A 25,060-nucleotide genomic window follows, 5' to 3' on the forward strand; every position below is an offset into this window, starting at 1 on the left:
ATGGTTTAATTCCAGCTGTCACAAGGGATTTAATTGTGTGCGGGAAAATAGAGGCTACAGATGTTTCATACAGTTGACGTGTTCCGCATTTAATTACTGGAAAAAGCTCCAGATCTCTCAGACGATCCTTTTAGATGAGAACGTGGTGCTGTAATAGACACACAAGACTGCATCTTCTCGGTAATGAGCCTTCTACCCTAAAACTGAGCAAATCTACAGCATACATCTGTGCAGGCACAGGACCGAATGTTACTATGATGTCTGATGATGCTGAGCATTTCAATAAAACGAGTGATGTTCATATAGGGGTTCTTATAATTTGTAGGGCCCCATAGCGTGGTCAGGAATGGGTTCCCACCACTGAGTTGCCAATGCGTTGCAGAAGACACTTTCTCACAAAGTAATAACACCACCGCTTGAGTAGCCTCCCTCAGTCTCAAGTCCTCATACCATCTGCTATGGCTTTAGCTACACCCATGGGGATGTTGGATAAATGTATCTTTGACATGTGCCATTAGAGGGAGAAAATGTGCCCAGATAACAAGCGTGGCATTCTACCTTCTTTACTTTAGTCCCAGTCTTACATGGTGGCTACCTTGTAAACTCCACCAATGGTGAACCCAATGTTCGGATGACCTAAACATAATGAGTTGTCCTCTCAAACTGACAGTGTGACTCAGTCAATAGGGATTTGGTGCTTGTAGGTGGGATGACTTGTAATATGGGGAGGGGGGGGGGTCATCTCATGAATGTGGCAGTATCGATACATCCAGACGCTTGCAGGTTCAATCAATATGACCTAAAACATGGTGGGTCTTCCTCTACACAAGCCTCTGTATGATAACCCAAAAACTTCGGGGTTATCCTGTCTGTCTGACGGCATCATAAATATCCTGCATCATAAATATCTTGCAGCCGGATTAATGGGGTGACCCCATCATGTTTTGACGTCCTATGAGCCGATAAATGGAAAGTGAAGTAGTCTTCTTTACTACCTTCCAAAACTAGGTAGTAATTCCAACTCCTTTATGTAACATTTCTGTTTTTAAGAGGGTTTTCTTAAGGCTATGGTCTTAAAATAATAATGTTTAGAGTAATGAGTCTGTATATGAAGAGGATATTGGATTGTAAGCTCTACTGGGTTATGGACAGTGTCGGACTGGAGTTCTTTGGGTCCAACAGGGCAAATCATTCTGAAGGTCCACCCTCGATCTATACAGAACCTGTAGATGTCCACTTTTGATTGGATCATAAACCTTTTTGTTATTGTACACACAAAACATATGATCAATAAGATCTAAGAGGTTATTTGGATATCAACCCATTAGAAATAGATCTGAGTGCCACGTATGTATAATGATACGGTATGTTTAAGTCATTGGGGATGCACCATATTGCTGTATCCATCTAGTCTAATATAGCCAACCTACCGATGGTCAAACACAAAATAATTATACAGTAGTTAGGTATCTCACGAGAGACTATGGACAGTAGATACAAAGACTGTGTTTGCAGATGAAGCAGATCTGAGTTTGCTATTTGTCATACGGTAATGTGCCGTCATATCAGAATGTGGTTTTCCATAAGATTTCAGATATACCTACCATGCAATGCTAACTCCCATGTGCACAATAGAAACAATGTAATGACATTATCTAATATTACATCTGTAGCCGCCAGCCCAAAGTCATTGTCGGCAGTTATTACAACCAGTCCTACAAGAACATGCCCATTTGGCTAGACTTTTTAATTCTATGGCTTGGCACAATATTTCTATGGAGGATGGAGGAGGTTAATGACTGCTAGAAGCCCCCGGCATTGCAAGAAACATAGATGAGGATCTGCTGAAAATATATAGCGCTTTCCTAGGGTTCTGCCTGTGACATAACAGATTGTTGGATGTCTCAGCAGGTCCCATGTGGACAACTCAAGTCTATTGATGTTCTTACTAATCCACTGACCCAAGTATTTGACTAGAGATAAGCAGCCAAGGGGTAAGCAGAAGCAACAGTTACCCCAAAAGTAAGTCCTAGTCCGACTTGACAGACTCTAGAAGACTGGAGACCACCAACTCTGATAGACCAAGCCACTTACCAGTGATCAAACTGGAGATGATTAAAGGTAGAATCAACATCTTCAGCATTCTCATGAGAATGTCTCCTGGAAAGCCTATGACCATAATAATATCAGGATGGATGGGAGATGCCATCCGAAGGAGTCCCCCAGAAACTGCTCCCATGATAACGCCTGTGAAAAATACGGGAGAGGTGTTAGAAAACGTTAAGGTTCACCTAGAACAACAGAAATGTCATATTTGTCCATACAATTTATGGCCAACGCAGTCTCGTTAGAGTCTGGTAGTTCAATGGAGAACAAGTCTTCTTGCTTGTATAGACTTTAGGTAAATATGCCCCCAGACTCAACTAGATCCTACTCAAGTTTCTAGTCATGTAGGTAAACTGAATCCCAGAGGAAATTGGTGACAAGAGAAGTGACTGGCAGGGAGAAGATGTATAAGTGAAACGGTTAATAACAGTCCTAGTTGCCTCATTGCCACATTGCCACGCAGTCCATTTGGCCACAATGAGTGCAGACATCTGTTTTGGTTGTATTAATGTCTTCCGTTTAGTATTAGGTTACGTCCAGACATAGAGGAAGAGCTCAGATTATTGCTGATTTTGCCGTGGATTGGGCGGCGGATTTCACCCTATACATTGAAAGGGTGAAATCCACAGTGGTAATCTATGGCTTTACTGCAACACAACGAACATTTAGAAAATTTGCAGAATGCTGATATTTCTTTCCAGAATTTTTGGGATACGTGTATTGTACTGTACATTGCCGTGGATATGCGGTGCAGAATCCGCACCACAAATCCACTGCAATTCCACCATGACTGAACCTATTTAATTGTCAACCTTACATTATTTTCAATTGTAAATTGGTGCAAAATACATACTGAGTATAACACACAGAACCTACAGCATAAAAAATATAACACAACGAAAAAAATTCCCTAAAATATTTTTGGAATTACTCTTATATTACATAAAATAGGTGTGAAAGCTCAATGCTGAGATCCGCCATTATAGCAGGTAATTTAAGGACACGTAATTATCTACACACTTAATTTTGCTAATTGGGCATTACCACAAAACAATTTGAAATGGGTTTTTTATCAGCAGCAAATTGAGCCTCCCATGGGCCCTTAATGTTGCTCGAGCTTAGGAGCCCCCAGTATGAAGAGGTTTTATGCCTGATCACCCACTGGGACTGTGCTGTTTAATCCAATATGGATCACTTATTCCTGCGGCATTATCATGGCCCTATTGTTAGCGTAATTCATAACTATACTCCCGTTCTCACTGCACTGACCTGAGCCCCTCTTACCCCCTTATGAGCCCCTATTATGGTCTTGTAGCTAAGAACTTCATTCAAATTCACTGACAAACTCTTTGAAGAAATAGCAATTGTTTAACATTATATGGCCTTATGAAGAATTGAGCAACAGTACAATCCAATGTCCATAGACCCGTGATAATTGTACCCTAATATTATTAAACGGTCATGGATGGACCATCCTTCTGTCATCAAACTGTTTTGTCATCATTCATAAGGACCAACCATCTCTAATTTTATCTAGGTTTTCTTTAGTTTCTCATTGTTGACTACAGGGCCGGCCTTATATTGGATAATGCCCTTGTGGTATCTTGTTGTCTCCCCCATATAGTCTATTCTAGTACAGTGTAAAAATACAGACGTTGATATAGTGCCACCACCAACAACAGTGTAAAAATAATATAGTGTGAAGTGCCCAACTAGAAGTGCCACACAATGCCTAAATAAATACCACCATACAGTGCTTAAATAATTCCGACATACAGTGACCAAATACTAACCGCTCCATACATAAAGTAATCAAGCATAGGGACTTGGATCGTGTCATGGCTTACATGGTGTATGGGTAATGTGAGGCCTGGGTGGTGTAAGGCCAAGGTGCAGGGTATATGCGGTAAGATGGAATGGAGACCAAGGAGTAATAGAAAAAATAAAGTTTTAATCAAAGTTGAAAACTATGGTTCAGGCAGTGATGGCTGGATCCTCACTCAGTAGGACAGAGTCTCAGGCACTCCTCCCAGGTACATTGGAAATGTCCTCTTTAAATCACAGGTCCTTGCTGACCTCCTTGCTTACAGCCTATCCAAAATATGCTTACTTGCTTGTGGTGGGGAGGTTCGTGTTAATGTCACCCACCAAATACACACGCTTGTGTCCTACGCAGAGGCTCCTACTTAACATACAATCGAAAGTAGAACATGCATGAGGAGGCTCCAGGCACCCACCCACCAATACTCCAGACCCCCACTCTAGGTCATGGTCCTCACTCGTGCTAATCGGCACCACCATTTTACAGCACAGCAGCTCATTCTGTATAGACATTGCCTGCTAACTGAACACCATTAGGCGGAAACAGCTGCATTATCAAGCAAGCGCCACCCCAGCGTTAAGACACGGCACCGCCATGCTAGTAACGTCCTCACCACTGTTATGGCGTGGCTATCACACTAAGGCTAAATTCACACGAGCATGGGGAAACTCGGATGTGAAAAATTTGACTTTTTCACATGTGAGGTGCCCCCGTGCAGGTCCCGTTTTCACGGATCCTCATAGACTTGAGCCTATGGAGGGATCCGTGAAAATGGAAGATAATAGGACAGGTTCTATATTTCAATTGACCCTTCACACAGTCTGTTGGAACAACGGCTGTGTGAACGGCCCCATTGAAAAACATGCATCCGTGTTATGGCCGTTGTTTTAACGACCATCACACGTACGTATTAAACGCTCATGTGAATAAGACCTAACTAAGATGAAGCCCAGGCCGTTTCTTCCGGCACCAAAAATTGAAGGCCACAGGAACCAGCCATCATTGATGGAACTTGCCAAAAGAAAAAACACAGTGGATATATACATTTGGCACACGGCCACGTATCTTCCTCCTGTACTGTACTCCTGGGAAGGGAAAGCAAGTGAACACATAACATATGGCATATATAAAGGAACATAAAAAAATTAATTCTGGCAGAAAATGCAAACACAAATACTGGTGACTCTTTAAGGATTTGACTCACTCCCACAATATTACATATGTTTCGTACATAGAAATGGAAATCCCAGATCAAGTTGGTCCACATTTATCTTCCCCCTTGGGAGGTATTGACATGTGAGGGGTTCTCCCTCTCTACATTCAACACAATGGGAGGAAAGAAATAGGCGTAAGTCTTGGCCTGAAGGTCTTGCTACCTAACCGACCTATAAGAAATGGTGAAATGGGGGTCTGAAAACTTCAAGGTGTTATGTTATAGTGGGAATAGAGATCTCCAATATGGGACCTCTTCTTCTCCCCGCTCTTCTATGTATGCTCCTGAGTTTGTATACATGCCGTACAATCGCCATACAAAATGGCCCCTCAAGAATTTTCAAGAGGACCTGCTCAATCTATCAGTCCATTGATGATCATTATTCATATCATGGACTTACCAAATACTGTGAGGGAAAGCAAGAGGTTTCCTCGGATCTTGTCGCACATTCTCAGGCATGGCGATCTGGGACGCACTTCATCTGAGGTCAGTTGGCTCTCATGCACACGCACTTCCACCTGTTTAGGGGTGTTGTTGGCACTGCAAAAAAAAAAAAAAGTTCAGCGATAGGTTAGCCTCTTGGGCACATGGGATGCATGAGAGATTTGACACAAAACATTTGGTGCGATAACTATTAAAGGAACCAAGACATGTCCATGTTGACTAAAAAGATTGATATCTATTCTGCTCCCAGAGTGCTGAAATGAGCCACCCAACCACATAGTGTCCCATCACCCACCACAAGTTGGAATATGCTGCAACTTTGGGCAATAGTTACCCATCATAGCAACACATTGTGCCAATGGTCTTTCATGGGGCAGCAAGATGATGCAATTTTCGCATGCAACTTGCCAACATTTCCTATTGAAGAAAAATAAAAAAAATATGAAAGTAGAAAAAATATTTTCTGTACAGAAGCTTCAAACTATTTTCTCAAATGACTAGCTGTAGTCCGAGCAGAATATCTTTTTAATATAAACTATAAGAGGGGCCGACTGTATGTCATTATAAATTGCACCAGTTCCGTACATACCAGAGGTATGGGGCCTTGCAATGAATATCAAAAAACAATTTAGAGGTCTGGTATCAGAGCTTTAGGACTCATTCCTGCCTCTGTCCACACTACACATCCAAGGAAACTGGCCAGAAGTCATTGTGTAGCTATAGGTTGGTGCTATCAATTAAAGGCCCATTTACCCGGGCCAATGATCGGGCGATTGAATGCACGATCCCGATCATTGCCCAGAGAAAATACCTTCCCGATTCTCCTGGTTCTTCACATTACTCAGGTTCTAATGCAAATCTTGTGACCTTGCATTTATACAAGAGAGATGGGCAGAGCCAGGAGGATCAGGATGGTGCCCAGGATAGGCAAGTATGATTCTTCTCTTCCCTATGGCTTCGTAAGAAGTTCCAAGAACTACTTCAACATTCTTGTTGGAAAGATCCAAAAACTTCAAAGAAACTATGGTTTCCCCTTTTAAATCAATGTTATCTCCAATGGATGTGAAGAATTGTAAACAAAGCATTATAGGGTCTCTGTTGAGTTTTTTGAAGACCCCTTGACCCTACTGTTACCAAAACTGTATTTATTACTTATAAAACCCCTACATATTCTGCATCAATGTTCAGGGGTTGAACCCATTCACATCAGTCCCTGTGCCCAAAAGGGCTCACAATCTATTTACCCTATCACAGGCCCACATACACTAGGGCCAAGTTGTTGGAGCGCTGTATGTTGGATTTTTTTTATCGCAAGAAGAGAAGATCACCAGGGAACTCAGCTCCATGGATCAGATTCGAACGCAGGACCCCAGGCAATGGTGCTAACCATCGATACACCCTGCTGCCCATATTAACCTCAGCATATCCTTTACTACGATTGATATCTCCGAAGGATTCAGCGAAGTATAACCAGCATTGAACAAACTGTATAAACACGCACTGACCGCAATACAAACACGGCTCTAGCTCAGGATGTTTAATAATGAAACAACCCCCATCATTTTTCTGCAGAAAACCTCAATATGTCTCAGGCTACTGTGATTTATATTAGGAAAAGCTGGGACGCAGATGAACTGTAAGCGCAAAGAAGAGACGTTTGCCAGTAAACAACAGTTTGTGTTATTTTGCTTAATTTAATTTGTTATGCAGAGAACATCTGTCGTGTATTTTAGTGATTGCCATAGAAACGGAAATATCAGTGGCGACAATTCTAGCTTCTGTCAGTCGTGGTATTTATAAGAAAAGGTGATATGTGACGAGGACACGGTTAGCTGTTCGGATAACCTGCAGGAGGCGCTAGTCTGGATAAATTTGGAAATAGACAGTCTTGTCCAACTGGAAATGGCATGTAAGCCATATGGGGGACTAGACTGGTAGAGGCAGATTAGATTGACTAGCAGCCATTTCTTACATTCTGTGTCCTTATTTGGTTTGTATTAAATGAAATAAAGTGATCAAAAAGTCTCATGTACTCCAAAATGCTGCCAATAGAAACTGCAGCTCACCCCGCAAAATATAAGCCCTCATACCGCTTAATCGACAGAAAAAAAAAAGTTATGGCTCTTGGAAAAGGTGGGATGTCCAAAAAAAGATGTCCAAAAATGTTTTAGGAGCAAAGGACGAATTAGATTTACAAATCCTGTTAATAAGGGATCAAAAGTCTCTAATTTTAGGGCAGTACCACCAAAAATTTATAAAAGGACCTGTAAAGGATCTGCCAGGCACAGCTTCGGGGTTAACTCCCTTAATTAATCAGTCAGCACCTGAATCTACATCCCTGAGACTGACTCCAGCTTCCACCACTCAGGCTGGCAGGCTTAGGAGTGGGAGAGCCTATCGCAGCCTGGCCAGACTCAGCTAGCTCCCGCCCTCTGTCTATTTATACCTGCCTTTCCTGTTCCTCCAGTGCTTGTGATTCTTTTTCGTGTGGTTTCCTGGCCCAGCTACAGATCCTTCTATTTTGTTCCTGCTCCATACAGACCCTGGCTTACTGACTACTCTTCTGCTCTTCGTTTGGTACCTCGCACACTCCTGGCTTGACTCGGCTCGTTCACCACTCTGGTTGCTCACGGTGTTGCCGTGGGCAACTGCCCCTTTCCCTTGCTTGTATTCCCTTGTATGTTTGTCGTGTTTGTCGTGCACTTACTGAGTGCAGGGACCGCCGCCCAGTTGTACCCCGTCGCCTAGGGCGGGTCGTTGCAAGTAGGCAGGGACAGAGTGGCGGGTAGATTAGGGCTCACTTGTCCGTTTCCCTACCCCCCGGTCATTACAGGACCTCTGCTGCTTTGGTAAAGTCAAATTCCGCATTCTTATGCGGATGGTGGACTAAAGACTATAGACTCCAAGGAATGTTCAGGCCTGGCTCCAATTGCTACTCTGTAACCATTAAAGCCACTCCACCAGCATCTGAGGTTCCCTGGGCCCAGCAGAGTAAATGATCCTGAGGGCCCACATAGGACATATTATCAATATGGTCTAATAGGTTATTGTGGATTCAACCCTTGAAAAATTGACCCTAGGGACAAGTTTTAGGCTCCAATGTCAGCTCCAAATAGAGTGGTCTTCTGCTGAAACCTTGGGGTTCATTATTGTGCCAAAGTCTGGGCCCACTGTAGGACCCTGTGGAACTTTGGTGGGACAGGCCGACCATGTACACCACTCAAGACCAGATTTTGTTTGTGGTCCTAAAGGGTTCAGAAACGTTCTAGTTTTTCTCTTCAAAGACTTTCAAAATTCAGTAAAGATTTCCAATAAAAATAATAATAATAATAAAAAAGTTGGTTGGTTCTTGATAAATCGCAGCACGTTGTCCTGCGTTTAACAGATTTCTATCAAATCTAACGTTTTCCCGAGCCATTAACACTCAGTTGAACGATCAAGAATTCTTCATCCGTCGTTCTGAATAAAATTCTTGCCAAGTCTCATTCTGCGAGACTGAATCTAATTTATTGCAGTCTCCTGGGTATGAATGAGACTCTGGGGGTGCACATTTGTCATGAATTACACAGCCAGCGGAGGCTAATACAGGGTCACTGCTCCATTAACAAGTACAGAGGCTTCTATGGGAAATGGCGAGGAGTAGCGGGACTCCGGGTACATCGCTGCCCCTGTTATATATTCCTTACGTTCATTAGACATGAGGTGTAATAGCGCAGGGTATTGATGTATCTCTGGGGTAAGATAAGAATAACAACAATTTGTCAAGTTTATCAATTCGATTCTGGTGTTTTTAGGAATACGATGGAGAATAAAATATTGCTGAGCCTTAATAAGTACTTTTGGTTATACAATCAGAAATTCTGGCCTCCTTAAAATATATAATTATTTTAATCTGTTTTATTTTAATTTATTTTAGTTTTATAGTTTTGCTGTTTTTAGTTTCAGTTACTCTGTGCCGCGGCCTCTTCAAAACAGCTGATCGGCAGGGGTGCCGGGAGTCAGACCCCTACCGATCAGATATTGATGGCCTATCCTGAGGATAGGCCATCAATTTCTTGTGACAGGACAACCCCTTTTTGGGGGTTTTCTGGGGCTTTGATTTTGGTGACCTATCCTTAGAATAGGTTATCAATATCAGATCGGTGGGGTCCAACTCACAGCAGCCCCGCTGATCAGCTGATCGAAGGGGGCAAGGCACAGCTCCGTACATTCGGTAGTGACTGGGGCTGGTACTACAGTACAGTCTGATTCACTTGAATCGGACTAAACTGCAAAGAGCTGCAGTACCAGGCGAAGCCACTACCGAATATATAGAGCTGTGCCTGGTATGCAGTGAAGAGAACACAGCGCCGTTGGAGCCGTTGGGCATTGGCGAGTCGGACATCCAATAATCAGATATTGATGACCTATCCTAAAGAATGTCATCAATATAAATGTCCCAAAAAATTAACCCAATACACCAGCCCCATACAGTGCCTATAACAGTGCCATATAGTGTTCATCAAAAAAACATTGAGAAGGGTAGCAGTCCCTAGGTGCCAGGCTATTACAACCAACCTTTTCTGCAGGGATAAGTGATGTATCCTGCACAGGTCACACACCCTAAGGGTTGTCCTAGTCCTAGGAATTTCTTCATGGACGTAAGCACCCTCCACCGCCAGACCCCCTTTGCAGCTTCTCTAGTTGCGGTACACCCAAATCACTAGAGATAAAATCTAATAATGTCTGCTCAATGTGCTATAGTAGGGGCAGGATAGGGGTCAGTAATCTGTATTTTCACTTGTGTCTTCTGCCTCTTGAGAACGCTACTTCTTAGGCCTGCGCTGAAAGGATTATGACAGCGAAGCCCAGTGTTAAGGAATCTCATGAGGTGCTTTATTTGGGTCTGAGGGCTTAACGTACGCCTTTTATCCTCTCTCTCCAAGCTGCTACCCTCTGCTGTGTTCAGTATGGCACAGGATACATGCCATCTGCTAAGAGACATTGGAATGGAGCAATCCCTTTAACCAACAATATGCAGCCACATTTGCAGGCCGTGCTGTTCGGTAGTATGTGGGGTATATTAAGTAGGAATAATCTTTCCCTCTCTTAACCCTGACTTACAGTCAATAATAGATTGCAAGGACACGCTGGGACTCACAGGCTCCAAGAGAAGCGGGAAACAAACAAGACCACGAAACCTTTACAACTATTTTATATTTTGAGAAGACTTTGCAACTTCTTTTATGTAAACCTGTAACTTTATGCATTATTTGACCCCCCCCCCCCCCCATCGCGATACTGCCCTTACATACACATAGAGACTTGTTCTAACATAATTGCATGAGTGAACACGCAAGATCTTCACAAACTCCTCAAATACTCTGTGCTGCTGGAGAACCCTGTTCCCTCCACCATCAGTGACTAATATCATAAAAGTGCCCCTGTCACATGCAACCATATTATCACCTACATTGACCCATACAGGTCACTGCCACCGAAAAGATCAGCAAACGAATCAACTGAAATAATCTGTGCTGCTTTGGCAGCTTCTTCCATTATGTGGGTATGTGCACACGTAGTGACCAAAAACGTCTGAAAATACGGAGCTGTTTTCAAGGGAAAACAGCCCCTGATTTTCAGACGTTTTTTGACCAACTCGCATTTTTTGCGGCGTTTTTCGCGCCGTTTTCGCGGCGTTTTTTACGTCCGTTTTTGGAGCTGTTTTCATTGGAGTCTATGAGAAAACGGCTCCAAAAACGTCCAAAGAAGTGTCCTGCACTTCTTTTGACGAGGCTGTATTTTTACGCGTCATCGTTTGACAGCTGTCACACGACGACGCGTAAATGGCAGGTCGTCTGCACAGTACGTCGGCAAACCCATTCAAATGAATAGGCAGATGTTTGCCGACGTATTGTAGCCCTATTTTCAGACGTAAAACGAGGCATAATACGCCTCGTTTACGTCTGAAAATAGGTCGTGTGAACCCAGCCTTAAGAGAAAGACTTTTTATTCATTTTGTTGCAGTATATGGTGGACGTAATGGGCAATAGTCAATAATAAAATAGTCACTTTCCCTTACCAGTATGCTAAATGTAGAAGAAGTATCAGGTCTATATGAGAATGTTTAAACTCCCTAATTGTGAGGAATTAGCATTTCTATAAAAAAAAAAATCTGGAAACAGCGCCACTCTTGTGCATAGACACAGTCTAGTATTGCAGCTTATCTCCATTGAAGTGAATGGAATTGAGCTGCAATACAAGACACTGTCCATGGACAAGAGTAGTGCTAGTTCTGGGGGGAAAAACAAGTGGACCCTTTCTTGGACAACCCCTTCAAAGTGATTGCCTGCTTTAGACAATCCCTTTTTGTTTAAAGGATCCCGTGACAATAAACTGGACACAAAGTATCCTGCTGTTGGGGGAATCCAATAGCTCAACCCAGGAGTTCAATCATGCTGCAGTGCCTCCACAGGCTAAATTAAGCATTACACAGTTTCTATTGAAATCAGTGGGCAGTCTTCGTAATGCATAGACATGATGTGTCCTCCAGAACAAGGGACACTCTTTGTAGAGGACCCCTTTATTAACTCATAATTCCCTAAGAGGGAAGAAGAACTTTACAATGGCCTCAGTACCTATAGGAAGCAGTAACATGACCCTATAACATGAGCCGGGTGTGAAAGTCTCTTCCATTAAACCTCCCGGCAGACGGATGCATCTCTGGCTGTAAATAGATGATCCATGAACCTCCCTTGCTCCCTTCTCTACATAACAAATATACAGATGTCACCAAAGGAATGCATTCATGTCCCAAAGATGTATGAGCTTGTAGGGGCCAGCATGGGGCACCCATTAATCTCCTACATCCAGGACAGGAGGGATATAAACAAAAATGTGCAAACAGAGTCAGGCAGGGGATGCATAAGGCACAGGGACTCGGTTCTCAACAGTATATCACCAGCCGCAGAACCAAATCTCCAGAAAGTCAATACAGGCTGAGCTCTTCCCTTCCTCCTCACAGGACTGTTATGTAGACATTACCAGCTCTCTGTGGTCGGCCTTCCATGGGTTTTGCTTTTCCGTTTTCTCTGCCAGTCTGATCTGCAGATATTGTTTTTCAGTCCGTCTGATGACACTATGAGACCTGCCGCAGCCATGGAAATGGAATATCCGTTCACCTACGGACCCTCACACTGCTGAGCAGAACATGCTGCCAATGATGATGATGAAGACACGGAAACAGACCACGACACGGGCCTGAGATTTGTGAGACCAAACCACAAACCCCACTTTCAAAAGAAGGTCATACAAAGTGGCAAATTGTTCACATGATTGAATGGCCCCAAAGTTCCCACAAAGAAGAGCAAGTGCACCAGCCACCGATGCCTCCATAACAGTGTACCACCCACAGATGCCTCCATAACAGTGTACCAGCCACAGATGCCCCCATAACAGTGTACCAGCCACAGATGCTTCCATAAGAGTGCACCAGCTACCGATGCCTCCATAACAGTGTACCAGCCACAGATGCCTCCGTAACAGTGTACCAGCCACCGATGCCTCCATTACAGTGTACCAGCCACAGATGCCTCCATAACAGTGTACCAGCCATAGATGCCCACATAACATTGTACCATCCACAGATGCCCACATAACAACATGCCAGTTAAATATACTTCCATAACAGTGTGCCAACCACAGATGCCTCCATAACAGTGTACCAGCCACAGATACCTCCATAACAGTGTACCAGCCACAGATACCTCCATAACAGTGTTCCAGCCACAGACGTCTCCATAACAGTGTACCAGCCACCGATGCCTCCATAACAGTGTACCAGCCACAGATGTCTCCATAACAGTGTACCAGTGACAGACGCCACCATGATAACCTGCCAACCATTGTCCCCAACATTAGTGAAGTGAACCAGCAACAGATGCCACCACAAGGGGCAGCCAAAGTGTATTTTATTTTTGCTTTTGAGTTTGTTTGTTTTTTACGTGTCAATGGGAAATGGGGAAAACCAGTCTATAAAACATAAAGAAGTGACGTCACCTTTTTTCTACAAAGCGTATTTTTACAAGGTGTTTTTTAAATTTAGCAACATAAAAATACACCTCATATAAAATATACAGTATATTTCCCATTGAAATCAACAGGAAGCTTTTTGCAGCTGTTTTTCAAGTTTATTTTGGAGCGTTTTATGCTACGAAATATGCCTGAAACTCTTCAGTGTGAATAGGGTTGGAAATATCTAACCAGAATGTGCAGTCTTTTAATTAAGATCTGGAAACATGGGCAGAAACTTTGCAACTGGCCCTGGTGATGAAGAGGTTAATTTGAAGGGCCTCGGCTCTGCAGGGCAGAATAGCAGATGTTGGGGAAGTGTTTAATCTAATAAGAGCTGCATTATTAGCGCAGCGCTGGCTGGCAGGGAAATGTGCGCCGTGTATACTTCAATACTCCCACCGGATAAATCAATATCCCAGGACGTGACGTCACAGCCCGGGAACTGACAAGCTGGAAGTACAGGAGAGGCGAGCGCAGGACTGCCGATATTCTCCGATGTCCAATTGAAAGACTTCTCTGATCAAAACTTTTTTATAGTCATTTAATCAACACATAAATTAGTAAAATACTATTATATACTAAATTCCTCACCATTTTACAAATCTACGCTTGCGGTCAGTGAATGGGATCATTCTCGTTTATATCCGGAGGCTGAAAACCTGTACTTGAACAGCCTGGACTCCAGACTGATAGTTTGTTACAATGTATCAGTGCAGTAAAACGTATGAGGCCCCATGCGCACGACCGTAGTTTCTATCCGTAATTACGGATCATGCGCGGACATATTAATTTCCATACGGCTCGGACACCCTTCCGTATATTTACTGGTGTGTCCGCAAAATATGGAACATGCCCTATTCCTGTCCGCAGCACGGACTTGACCATAGAAGTCTATGGGCGCATGCAAAATTGCGGACGGCTATAGATATGCATCTGTAGCCATCCGTAATTGCAGAAGTTTTGCTATTCGACGGCAGGGGATTCCCCAATAAAATGGCCCTTTCAAGGGACATGTTGGTGACATCATTTGCAGCTCCCCTTTAATACGGATACACTACCGAGCGTATTTACGGACAGCGTGCCAGATATGCAGACGACTACGGATCTGTATTTGCGGACGGTAAAAAAAACCACTATGGTCGTGTGCATGAGGCCTGCCTGGGGTTCAGTCAGGGCAATTAAACAAGCCAAACCCACAATACTCAGCTGAACCGGGGCAGCTTAATGTTAGGACACAAACGACCGCCCTGGGAGCGCTCATTCTGTAAGCAGGATCCATTAGGTCCCATGTACACGGCCGTAAAAATTCTCCGTAATTGCATTCAGTTCCATTGGCCGCGGACACCTTTCCGTAGCGCTACGGATGGGTGTCTGTGCCGTAGAACTGTGCCGGGAATTATGGAGCATGCCCTATTTTTCGTGTTTTACGGGCCGTGCTCCCATACTTTGTATGGTTAGAACGGCCCGAAAATGTAGGCGGCCGTCAGCAGCCGACCGTGCCCGCAATCCTGGGCCGTGTGCATGGGGCCTTACTAACCGCTCCTGTAATTAGAGAAGCCTTTTCAGAGTACAACTGGGATCAAAAAAATGCCAACCCCAGCTGTTTAACCCTTTGATCGCCGCAGTCCGTGATCATGATCACAGGGGACTCCCCTATTTGATATCGTCACTGGAAACCTGGTGATGCGATTGGAGACTGGGAGAAGCGTCTGCAGTCAGCTCTGGGGTCCTAGTGACACTGTAGTGTATTAGTATACAGGAGTCTGCTAATATATTATAAGTAAAAAATAAGGTCACAAATAAAGTTATCCCTTCATGGAATGAAATTTTTTTTAAACAAAAAACAATAAGGGTAAGGGGGGATTTACACGAGCGTGTGCGTTTGCGCACGCAAAAAACGCAGCGTTTTGTGTGCGCATAAGGCACTTTACTGCTCCGTATGTCATCAGATAGGATGTGCGGCTGCGTGATTTTCACGCAGCCGCCTTCATTATGACACTCTGTTTGGATGTTTGTAAACAGAAAAGCACGTGGTGCTTTTCTGTTTTCATTCATCCTTTTGACTGCTGTTGCGCGAATCACGCGCGTCACACGGAAGGGCTTCCGTGTGCTGTGCGTGATTTTCACGCACCCATTGACTTCAATGGGTGCGTGATGTGCGAAAAACGCAGAAATATAGGACATGTCGTGAGTTTTACGCAGCGGACTCACGCTGCGTAAAAATCACGGACTATCTGCACGGCCCGATAGACTAATATAGGTCCGTGCGAGGCGCGTGAAAATCACACGCGTTGCACGCACGTATATCGCGTTCGTGTAAATCCGCCCTTAGCGTAATATTTATTTATTTTTTTTACGATTTATGCGGCGTAATTGCAGGTTTTCTGCAGCAAAAATTGCAACATCTGCTATTTGATGCAGGTTTTAATTGAATAGGGAAAATACGCAACAAGAAAGCAGCGATTTCTTGAAAGTTTTTTTCGCATATCATTTACGCAGCATGTGGATGAGATTTGTTCAAATCTCATCCACTCTACTGCTATGGTATTATGCTCCGGATTTTCTGCAACAAAATACATTGCGGAAAATCCGCAGTATTTACGCAATGTGTGAACTGACCCTTAGTAAGTAGCCGCATGGCCTCTGTGTGTCTCCGTATAGGCTCCTCAGACTCGGAAGCAATGCGTATGCATTATAGGGATTTTCCAGTCCCTAAAAATGTATAGCCTATCCTTAGGATAGGCCATCAATAGCTGATCGGTCGGGGTCCGACACCCTCATCACCAAAACCTGCCCCAAACACACTACTAAAGGGGTTTATGTGAATAAGGCTTAATTATTGGTATAACAAAAAGTTCTGCAACTTTCTGATATACTTTATGGTTCAATTCCTTACTATTTTCAAGGACTCTGCTTGTTGTCAGTGAATGGAAACATTATCGTGTTCATTTAGAGGCTGAAATCCTGTGTTGGAAATGGGCTGCTCACACGGTACATGGTTAGGCACAGTGTATCAGAGCTGGCTCCTTTGCACCTGTGTCAGCAGGACATGATCAGGACAGGTTTTAACCTAAGGGTATGTGCACACACACTAATTACGTCCGTAATTGACGGACGTATTTCGACCGCAAGTAACGGACCGAACACAGTGCAGGGAGCCGGGCTCCTAGCATCATACTTATGTACGATGCTAGGAGTCCCTGCCTCGCTGCAGGACAACTGTCCCGTACTGAAAACATGATTACAGTACGGGACAGTTGTCCTGCAGCGAGGCAGGGACTCCTAGCATCGTACATAACTATGATGCTAGGAGCTCGGCTCCCTGCACTGTGTTCGGTCTGGTACTTACGGCCGAAATACGTCTGTCAATTACGGACGTAATTAGTGTGTGTGCACATACCCTAAGGGTATGTTCACACGGCGGGGGTCCGTAACGGCTGAAATTACGGGGATGTTTCAGCCTGAAAACATCCCCGTAATTTCAGCCGTACCGGCATGTGCAGGCGCTTGAACGCCGCGTCAATTACGGCCGTAATTAGCGCTGCTATTCATTGGAGTCAATGAATAGCGGCTCCAATTACGGCCAAAGAAGTGACAGGTCACTTCTTCTACGCGGGCGTCTATTTACGCGCCGTCATTTGACAGCGGCGCGTAAATATACGCCTCGTGTGAACAGACAAACGTCTGCCCATTGCTTTCAATGGGCAGATGTTTGTCAGCGCTATTGAGGCGCTATTTTCAGACGTAATTCGGGGCAAAAACGCCCGAATTACGTCCATAAATAGGCCGTGTGAACATACCCTAACAGTGACTGTTTCCATTCACTGACAGTAAGCAGAAAATCTTGAAAATAGTACAGAATCCTCCTTATCATTTTTAGATAACTATTCATACTTTGGGTTTGTTATCCTTCTCTCAAAGTAAAGAGAAAAATAAGAAAAAGAAAGTGTGTATTCCCAGCTAACCAGAGCTGGCATCCGACAAAGTCTCTGACTTCATTAAGAGCTGTCAGCTTGTTATAAAAGGAAGCGGCAAGAACAACTCGGAGCTGTCTGGCGCTTACAGCGGAAAACGTTACTTATTTTGCCCCCAAAAAAATTCCCATTAGGACCATGTACCATTAACTATTGAGCTACCAACCACTGTACCTGCCAAAGGTTATGGGCGTTAACCCTTACAAGCTCCCTTTAACATAGTAGACCACGGAGCAATACATCAGTCCGCCTCCATCTTTTATTTGATGATCATTTCCAGCGGCGCCATGCTGCTGATCAGGCCTTTGTGTCTCATTGTATCATACATGCTGCACATTAGGAGGATTGATCATCCTAACAATTTTGAGTAAATCCGTATTTCAAGAAATCTGGCAATATATCACAGAACTGCATCAATATCAATTCCCTAATATAGGGAATGCACCCTTTAGATGCTGAAGCCCACTGTTGTGTAAAATAACCCAGTCCTACAGGTTGTCATTAGATTGTTCCTGTAGTTAAAAGGATAAGGAACCGATCTTGCGATCAGCAGTAATCTTTGGAGGAAGCAGACAATTGTTTTATTTGCCTGCAGCGCCCCCACAGGGCAAAAGAAGCATTACATATCTTTCATTTAAGAGAATGGGATGTCTGTGTAATGCATGGACAGGCTGGTCCTTCCAGAGTGAGAGACTCTTTTTGTAGCTGTTCTCTAACTTATAAATAAAGGTCCTAAATAGAGGACTTTTTGAGAATTGGTTTCTAAACCAGACAATTTGTTAATTTATTAATACAGAAATGTTCATTAGAATCTGTTAAAACAAACTGCTTCATGTTTGGAGCTGGTAACTGACCTTGAATGGTAGATTTGGATCTCCCTCATGTTTCCCGGCTATGGTTCCGATTACTATATAAAGATATTTTTGAAGTTTTCCTCCCTTTTTTCCATATAACAGAAATCCTGTAAGCTGTTAGAGTACCATGATGTGTGCCCGTAATGTACCCTTCTTTTCTCTGTAGTGCCCGGCTTTTCTCCTTATCCTTACTATCATCTGAATGCACCTCAGCTTCTCTCTTAGCACTTGTTTTTTTCTGTCACCATGGGATAATTTCAGACCATTGGGGAGAACCTGCTAAGTTACCTTTCTAATAACTCCCGGAGGAAATCATGTACTCACAAGGTGTTCCAGGTTAGGTGACGCTGATATATAGTGGAAACAGCCACCTTGTTGGCTGAACAAAGACTGAAGAGAATTCCCTAAAATTGGAGGCACAAGTTATGATACAATTCTCCCTTTTACACACTTGTATCACAATGCAGAGACCCCAAAAAGACCACCAAGGGTTGGAGCAATAGGAATTGCAGTCCAGAAGCTTCCATGGAGCCTTGAGCAGAACAAACGTCACAACTGGAGCGAAGAGGCAGAATCAGGACAGACTGTAAATTAGGTGGTTGCACTCATTCCCATTCCAATCTGTCCGTCACCACTCACCAGTGTAAAAAAAAAAATATGTAGGGCCCTATTAAAGATTTTAAGATGTGGGGAAAAAACAACTAAATTTCTTAGTCCTGTGGGAAGTTACAGCCCACCTATGAGAAGAGATTTTATGTCTGTGTCCCCATGACAACACTCCCAGAACTTATAATAAATACACCTATTGGAGTATATGTTCTATACACAATGAAGGGCAAAACGGATGATGCATGACCAGAGTCGATTCAGTCTTCCCCAGCATTGAGGAGAGAGATGCCCGGAAAAGGCTCATGTTATGCCACATACATTTCCAATATGGGGTCACTGGAAATAAAACGAATGGTGCGGTGGCAACGATAAGATGTCAACATATCTACAAGGTGTTGTCAATAGGTGGGGGTGCAATTACTCCCATTAAATGGTGCCCTAATGTACCAATCAGGAAACTCGAAGAAACTAGTCTGGTCCACCTAAATAGAAACAGGACTTTTCCTGTTGCTAAGGAGTCAGGGCTACATGGAAAAGAGTGATTAGACCACACACAGCTTAGAGGATTCACATAGTTGTGGGACGTACAAGCTAATTTACAAGCTGCCGATTGGCACTTTGGGTTGATTGCACCCACTAGTTCGGAGTGATCATCTGTAAAGTCAGGGCCAGATTGTAGGGAGGGAAAACTGGGCAACTGCCCTGGGGCCTCCACCACTTAGAGGCCTCCATCACCCCCTGTTAAAAAAAAGAAAAAAAAAGCCATCATAAATTACATGGATTAAGATGTTTATCTTTACCTCCACTGCTTCCACGCAAAGTTTTGCCAAGGTGCCATCACTAACCTTCATCCAGATCATTTTAAGGTGCCCATATTTAAAGGATGACAGATACCCTTTAAATGAATAAATCAGGGGTCGACTTACAGGTTTATTATGAATAGATGTGGGGTAATCTATTACTTTCTATCACATGAGATTGTAGATTTCCTTAGCTTTTCGGGAGCCAATCAATCATTACTGTCTATTATAACAACTCACGTTAGGATAATCATCCTATCATCCTGTATTCAGTACATTTAGACAGATGTATGTCTCATATCAGCACATTATTTTACAAGGAATCAGTCAGGAAACCTTTTTATATTAAAATATCTGTTATAGCTGCCAATTGTTCTGAAAAATGCAAGGAATTTTTATCCCATTGGAAAATCACAGTTTTGAATTAGACAATTCCCCTCTTAGAAATTTTTATAAAACCAATCCCTAAATTTCAGAATATGGTGTCCTTTTTTTGGCATTGTTTTTTGGGGGATTTTTAAACATGGGTGGTGTAGAATATTTCTGGACAGAAATTAGGGCCATGGTTTCATAGAGCCATGGTTTCAATACTGTGCATTGGTGAAGGCTAACAAGCCGGAAACAAATGCATGAAAATTGGAATAATTGGCTCTAAGTTTAAGGGGGTTTGTCCGGGATATGAGACATTTTATAATACGAGAGAGAAAAAGGATACAGTTATTAATTAATGTTCGATAAATATTCAGCTCTAGTGCCCATGGACAAGGCAATCACATGACCGTGGACGAAACTACGGCCATATTGTTTGCATACAGCCACAGAGTTTTTAGGAACTGGAGACAAATTTTAACATGTTTCAAGCAATTGGACAGCTAATCTGAATTCCCTACTGAAGTTAGTTGGTATTTCCTCTCAAACTGATCAAAGCAAAAAGCATTTTCTCTGGGGTCCGTCTGAGTTATTTGATCAGTTTTCTCCCAGAAATTGTTTACCCTAATACAGTGCACATATCGTGATGTGGATTTTAGTATATCAAATTGTAAATAATACCACAAGCAGCGTCCCATTGGAAGCAATGGTCCAGCATCAGATCTATTCATTGTCACTTGTGTCTGCATCAGTCATATACAGATGTAGCAGAGCTCAGTTTGTCATCTGCGTTGGAACAGCGTTTTTTGTGCATCATGACAACTCCCTATGTTAATGTAATCTAGTCGATTTATCTACATCTTTATGCAACACCTTGATCATTTGTTGAACTCATCTTTACTGCATTTGATAAACTTAACTCTGCTACATGTGTACATAGCATTGGCCTATGTCATCGTACCCAGATCTATACAATATAGGTGAAAGCAGACAAGATGTTTTATGTTCGAAAGCTGTTAAACTGAATAATTACAGTAACGCATCAATGAATGATACTGGTAATTAAGGGCAAGCAAGTTCTTGTATGGGCAGTGCCAAGAGGGCATTACACACAGAATTAGCACACGGTTCACCTCCCAGTAACAACAGCTGTTCTAGTGGTGCAACCGAAGTACAGAATAGTAGAAGAATAATGTATGAATATGGATGATTTAATGCATTGCATTGGATGACGTCCAAGATCAGAACCCTGTGAAAATACATAGGCCTTTCTTTGCCCTTTGCTGTCAATTTTCAACTTGTCTAAATTGTCAGAAGACCAAACTGTTATAATGTAAAACTCAAACTCACATCCTCATCTTATGGCCTCTGCACAATTCAGAACAGATTCCTAGGCCATACGTATGTGACAGCTGGCATCTGCAGATCAGATTCCCAGACGTTGCCGAAAATACCTCTCTCCTTCTTTCCTGCCAAAATGTTCAGATTTTAGTCCCTATCAAATAGAGATTCCCGGCTCAGATTTGGGTAAATCCAACAGAACTTCGACATCCGTAACAGAATGTGTGTTGGATTTACTTAGTAAGATCCCAACGGGTCTGCGTGGCAGGGGAGCCATCAACTTGCTGTTCTACTATTCCGCTTTTGGGCATTAACGACTGCTCTTCTCCCCCGCTGTCCTCTTCACTTCCAGGTACTGCCGCATACAACAATCTCCTGACCCCAGTCACAGTCAGAACTTAATGTGCGATGGCTCCCAGGAGTTAAGGGGACTGTATGTAATGAGCAGTAAGTAACTGCAGGATTTAGGGTCTGGTCCAGGCTCTGTATTTATTTTTGGGTATGGGGGTCTGTATTGATTTAGGGTTCTGGTCTAGGGTCTATATTTATTTTGCTGTCTGGTCTGAGGTCTGTATATATTATAGGGTCTGAATTTCTTTTTGGGGTCGGGTCTCGATTCTGAACTTATTTTTTGGGGTCGGGTCTAGGTTTTATGAATTTATTTTGGTCTGATCTGCAAGGTATATCTCTGGCGGCACATATGGCAGCACAAAAAATAAGTCATCCTTACTCAACCTTAAGGTTAGGGTTCTGTGGTGACGCAGTATTACCGTGACTCGCGCCGCTACTTTAATGTTTCCTTTAGGAAAAATTTTGCAAGCAACTTTGTCATCTTCGGAACAATAGGTGTTATCTACTATACCGCGCATACAGCATCCCATATCTCTCCCTCCTGGACTCCTGCGCACAGCAGTTGATAAAAGAAGGGGCTTTTCTCAAGACATTCCATTTACACAGCAAATGGCCAGGTGACCTGCTGATTGCGGGGAGTCCGGCTTCTAAAACCCCCTCCATCTACTGATCATCTGTTATGACCAGGAGAAGTCGCAGCAACTATATATTTCCCCTGCTGCGGCCGTTGCAATATATGCAGGAGAGTCGGTGATACTTAGAAGCGCTTGGCTCTGGCTGATAGAGGGAGCTCCTGAGTGGGAGACTGCCCTCAATGACGCCAATATGTCCTAATAGGGCACATGGAAAGGTGTTGTCTTAGTGAGAATTATTTTCATAAGAATACCCCTTTATTCTTCCGTGTCGAAAACAAATCATCAATTTGGAGATACATAAAGCTTCCTTTCAATATTCCAACATTGCGGTATCTTTATTCATCTTTCCTTCACTCTGGTAGAACGGATTGAGCGCTAATAAGTCGGTTGTCATTATTTTATAGACGCGTTGCTGCAGCAGGTCGGTTGCTCTTTTGATGAATCTTCTGCACTAACTTCAGAGAAGAATGATTACGTTGTAATTCCCGTCAGAGGATAGATTGGTCCATAAATCCGGAAGTTGAAGCCAATGTCTTTGTGTTCAGTTTAGCAATCAATTATATCAGGACATGCACAATGAAAACACCTTATTCTGGGCTTTAGGAACTGGAATAACGTACTCGAAATGCAAGACGTTTCACTTGGACGCGTTTCAGTCCTTTTCTTTTCTTCCTTTTCTCCTCTTTATTTTAGGCCAGAGAACGCTGAGTTCTCCTTCTCATGCCTCCTCACCGCAACGTTTCGGTAGACTCCACCCCCTTACTCATGCGTGCAGGTGAGGTGAATAGATCACAAGTTTTAAATACATATTAAATAATATCAGCATGAGTCATTAGGCTTCGTTCACATCTGCATCAGGGCTCCGTTTAGGCGTTCCATCTGAGCTTTCTGTCAGAACGGAACCTTGACGAAAACAAACAAAAACCATAGGTTTCAGTTTGCATCACCATGGTGAAAGATCCGTCGCAAATGGCTTCCGTATGTATCCGTTGTGTAAGGGTTCTGACGGAATGCCTCGACGGAGCGCCTGAAAGGAGCCCTGACCCAGATGTGAGCGAAGCCTTACAGCTACATTTAGCTAAAAATATAAATATACCGTAATTCTAAAATCGTATAAATAATATAAAAACTAGTTGTACTCTTTTAGGCCCCATGCACATGACCGTAAAAATTGGCCGTAATTGCGTACCGTAATACAGACCGCAATTACGGACCTATTCAGTTTTATTGGCTGCAAACACCTTTCCGTATCGCTATGGATGGGTGTCCGTGCCATAGAAATGTTCTGAAAATTATGGAACATGTCCGTTCTTTTGCATTTTACGAGCCGTGCTCCCGTACTTTGTGGGAGCACGGCTCGAAAATGCGGGCGGCCGTCGGCTGCCGGGTGTGCTCGCAATTACGGGCCGTGATTACTGGCACGGCCGTGTGCATGGGGCCTTAGTTGTAGGGACACTTTAAAATTGCAGCATTCATTTAACCCTTTGGTTTCCAATGTCTCAAGCTGAGTAATCCAAAACACCTCTTTTTATAATAATAATTTCCTATTTTCTTCCCCATGATCTTTTTTTCTACAATTGTTCTAATATTTGCCACCTCAGATCACATATCTGAGGGTTTATTTTTTTTAAAATACCTAGCTACAGATGCTTCATGGAGCTCACGTCCTCTTTCTTCTCCTTTATTTCCGTTTTTTGCTCCACTTCCTTCTGTTTCAATTCTTTAAATTTTTTAATATTTGATTTATGCTCATTCGGTCGTAATTTGACCTGGGGTGCTATTTGTCCAACATAGGCTTTTCCACGTGTATTTTATTTACTAAAATGTCCATGTGAAGAAGCCAATGTAGGCTGGGTTCCCAGAGTGCAGATTTGCTGCCAATTTTGACTTAATTTTGTAAACCAAAACCAGAATTCGATCGAGGAGAGCAAACCCATAAGGCCTTTCTTTATATATTTCTTCTGTTTAGGTTCCGTTCCTGGTTTTTGCTTAAAAAATGCATGCAATGTCTGCAGCAAATCTGCACAGTGGGAACCCAGCCATAAAGTCTGCAGTTTATCCGCTATGTGTGCTCCTACCCTAAATCTGTTAATCACAACCTGTCAGGGGTGTACAGAGGTAGCAGTTGCACCGGCCTCTGGTATCTGAAGGGGCCCAAAGGGCTCACTGTCATATAAGACACCAGGATTACAAATGGCACATGTTAGGTTAGGGTCTCTTTACAGATTTTATATCGGAGCCCAGGAGTTTCATGTTATGCCTCTACAACCCAGCGCCCTAGTTATCAGCTACTATTTATGTGAATATAGCAGACTAGGCCTCAACTGAAGGTGTTGCCCATAGCAACCAATCAGAAGCCAGCTTTTATTTTTTCAAAGCAAGTCTGAAAATAAAAGCACTGATCTGATTGGTTGCTATAGGCAACACTTTTGTCTGCATTCATTTTCCTACTTGAGGCCTAGAGTGCAAATCTTTGGTTTCCAATGTCTC

The 25,060-nt window shown here is 43.1% G+C and overlaps 1 protein-coding gene across 2 annotated transcripts in view; it reads right to left on the reverse strand.

Moving 5' to 3' along the window:
• Window positions 1–25,060, reverse strand: part of SLC1A2 (solute carrier family 1 member 2) — an 87,430-nt gene that overhangs the window by 33,501 nt on the left and 28,869 nt on the right. For both annotated transcript variants that reach the window (XM_075838012.1, XM_075838014.1), the window contains exons 2-3: window positions 5,542–5,681; window positions 2,095–2,247 (exon numbers count right to left, since the gene is read on the reverse strand). In XM_075838012.1, coding sequence (XP_075694127.1) covers window positions 2,095–2,247; window positions 5,542–5,681 — 293 coding nt within the window. The remainder of the gene's footprint in view (window positions 1–2,094; window positions 2,248–5,541; window positions 5,682–25,060) is intronic.

This window comes from Rhinoderma darwinii, chromosome 9 (genome assembly GCF_050947455.1).
Source record: "Rhinoderma darwinii isolate aRhiDar2 chromosome 9, aRhiDar2.hap1, whole genome shotgun sequence".
NCBI lineage: Eukaryota > Metazoa > Chordata > Amphibia > Anura > Rhinodermatidae > Rhinoderma > Rhinoderma darwinii.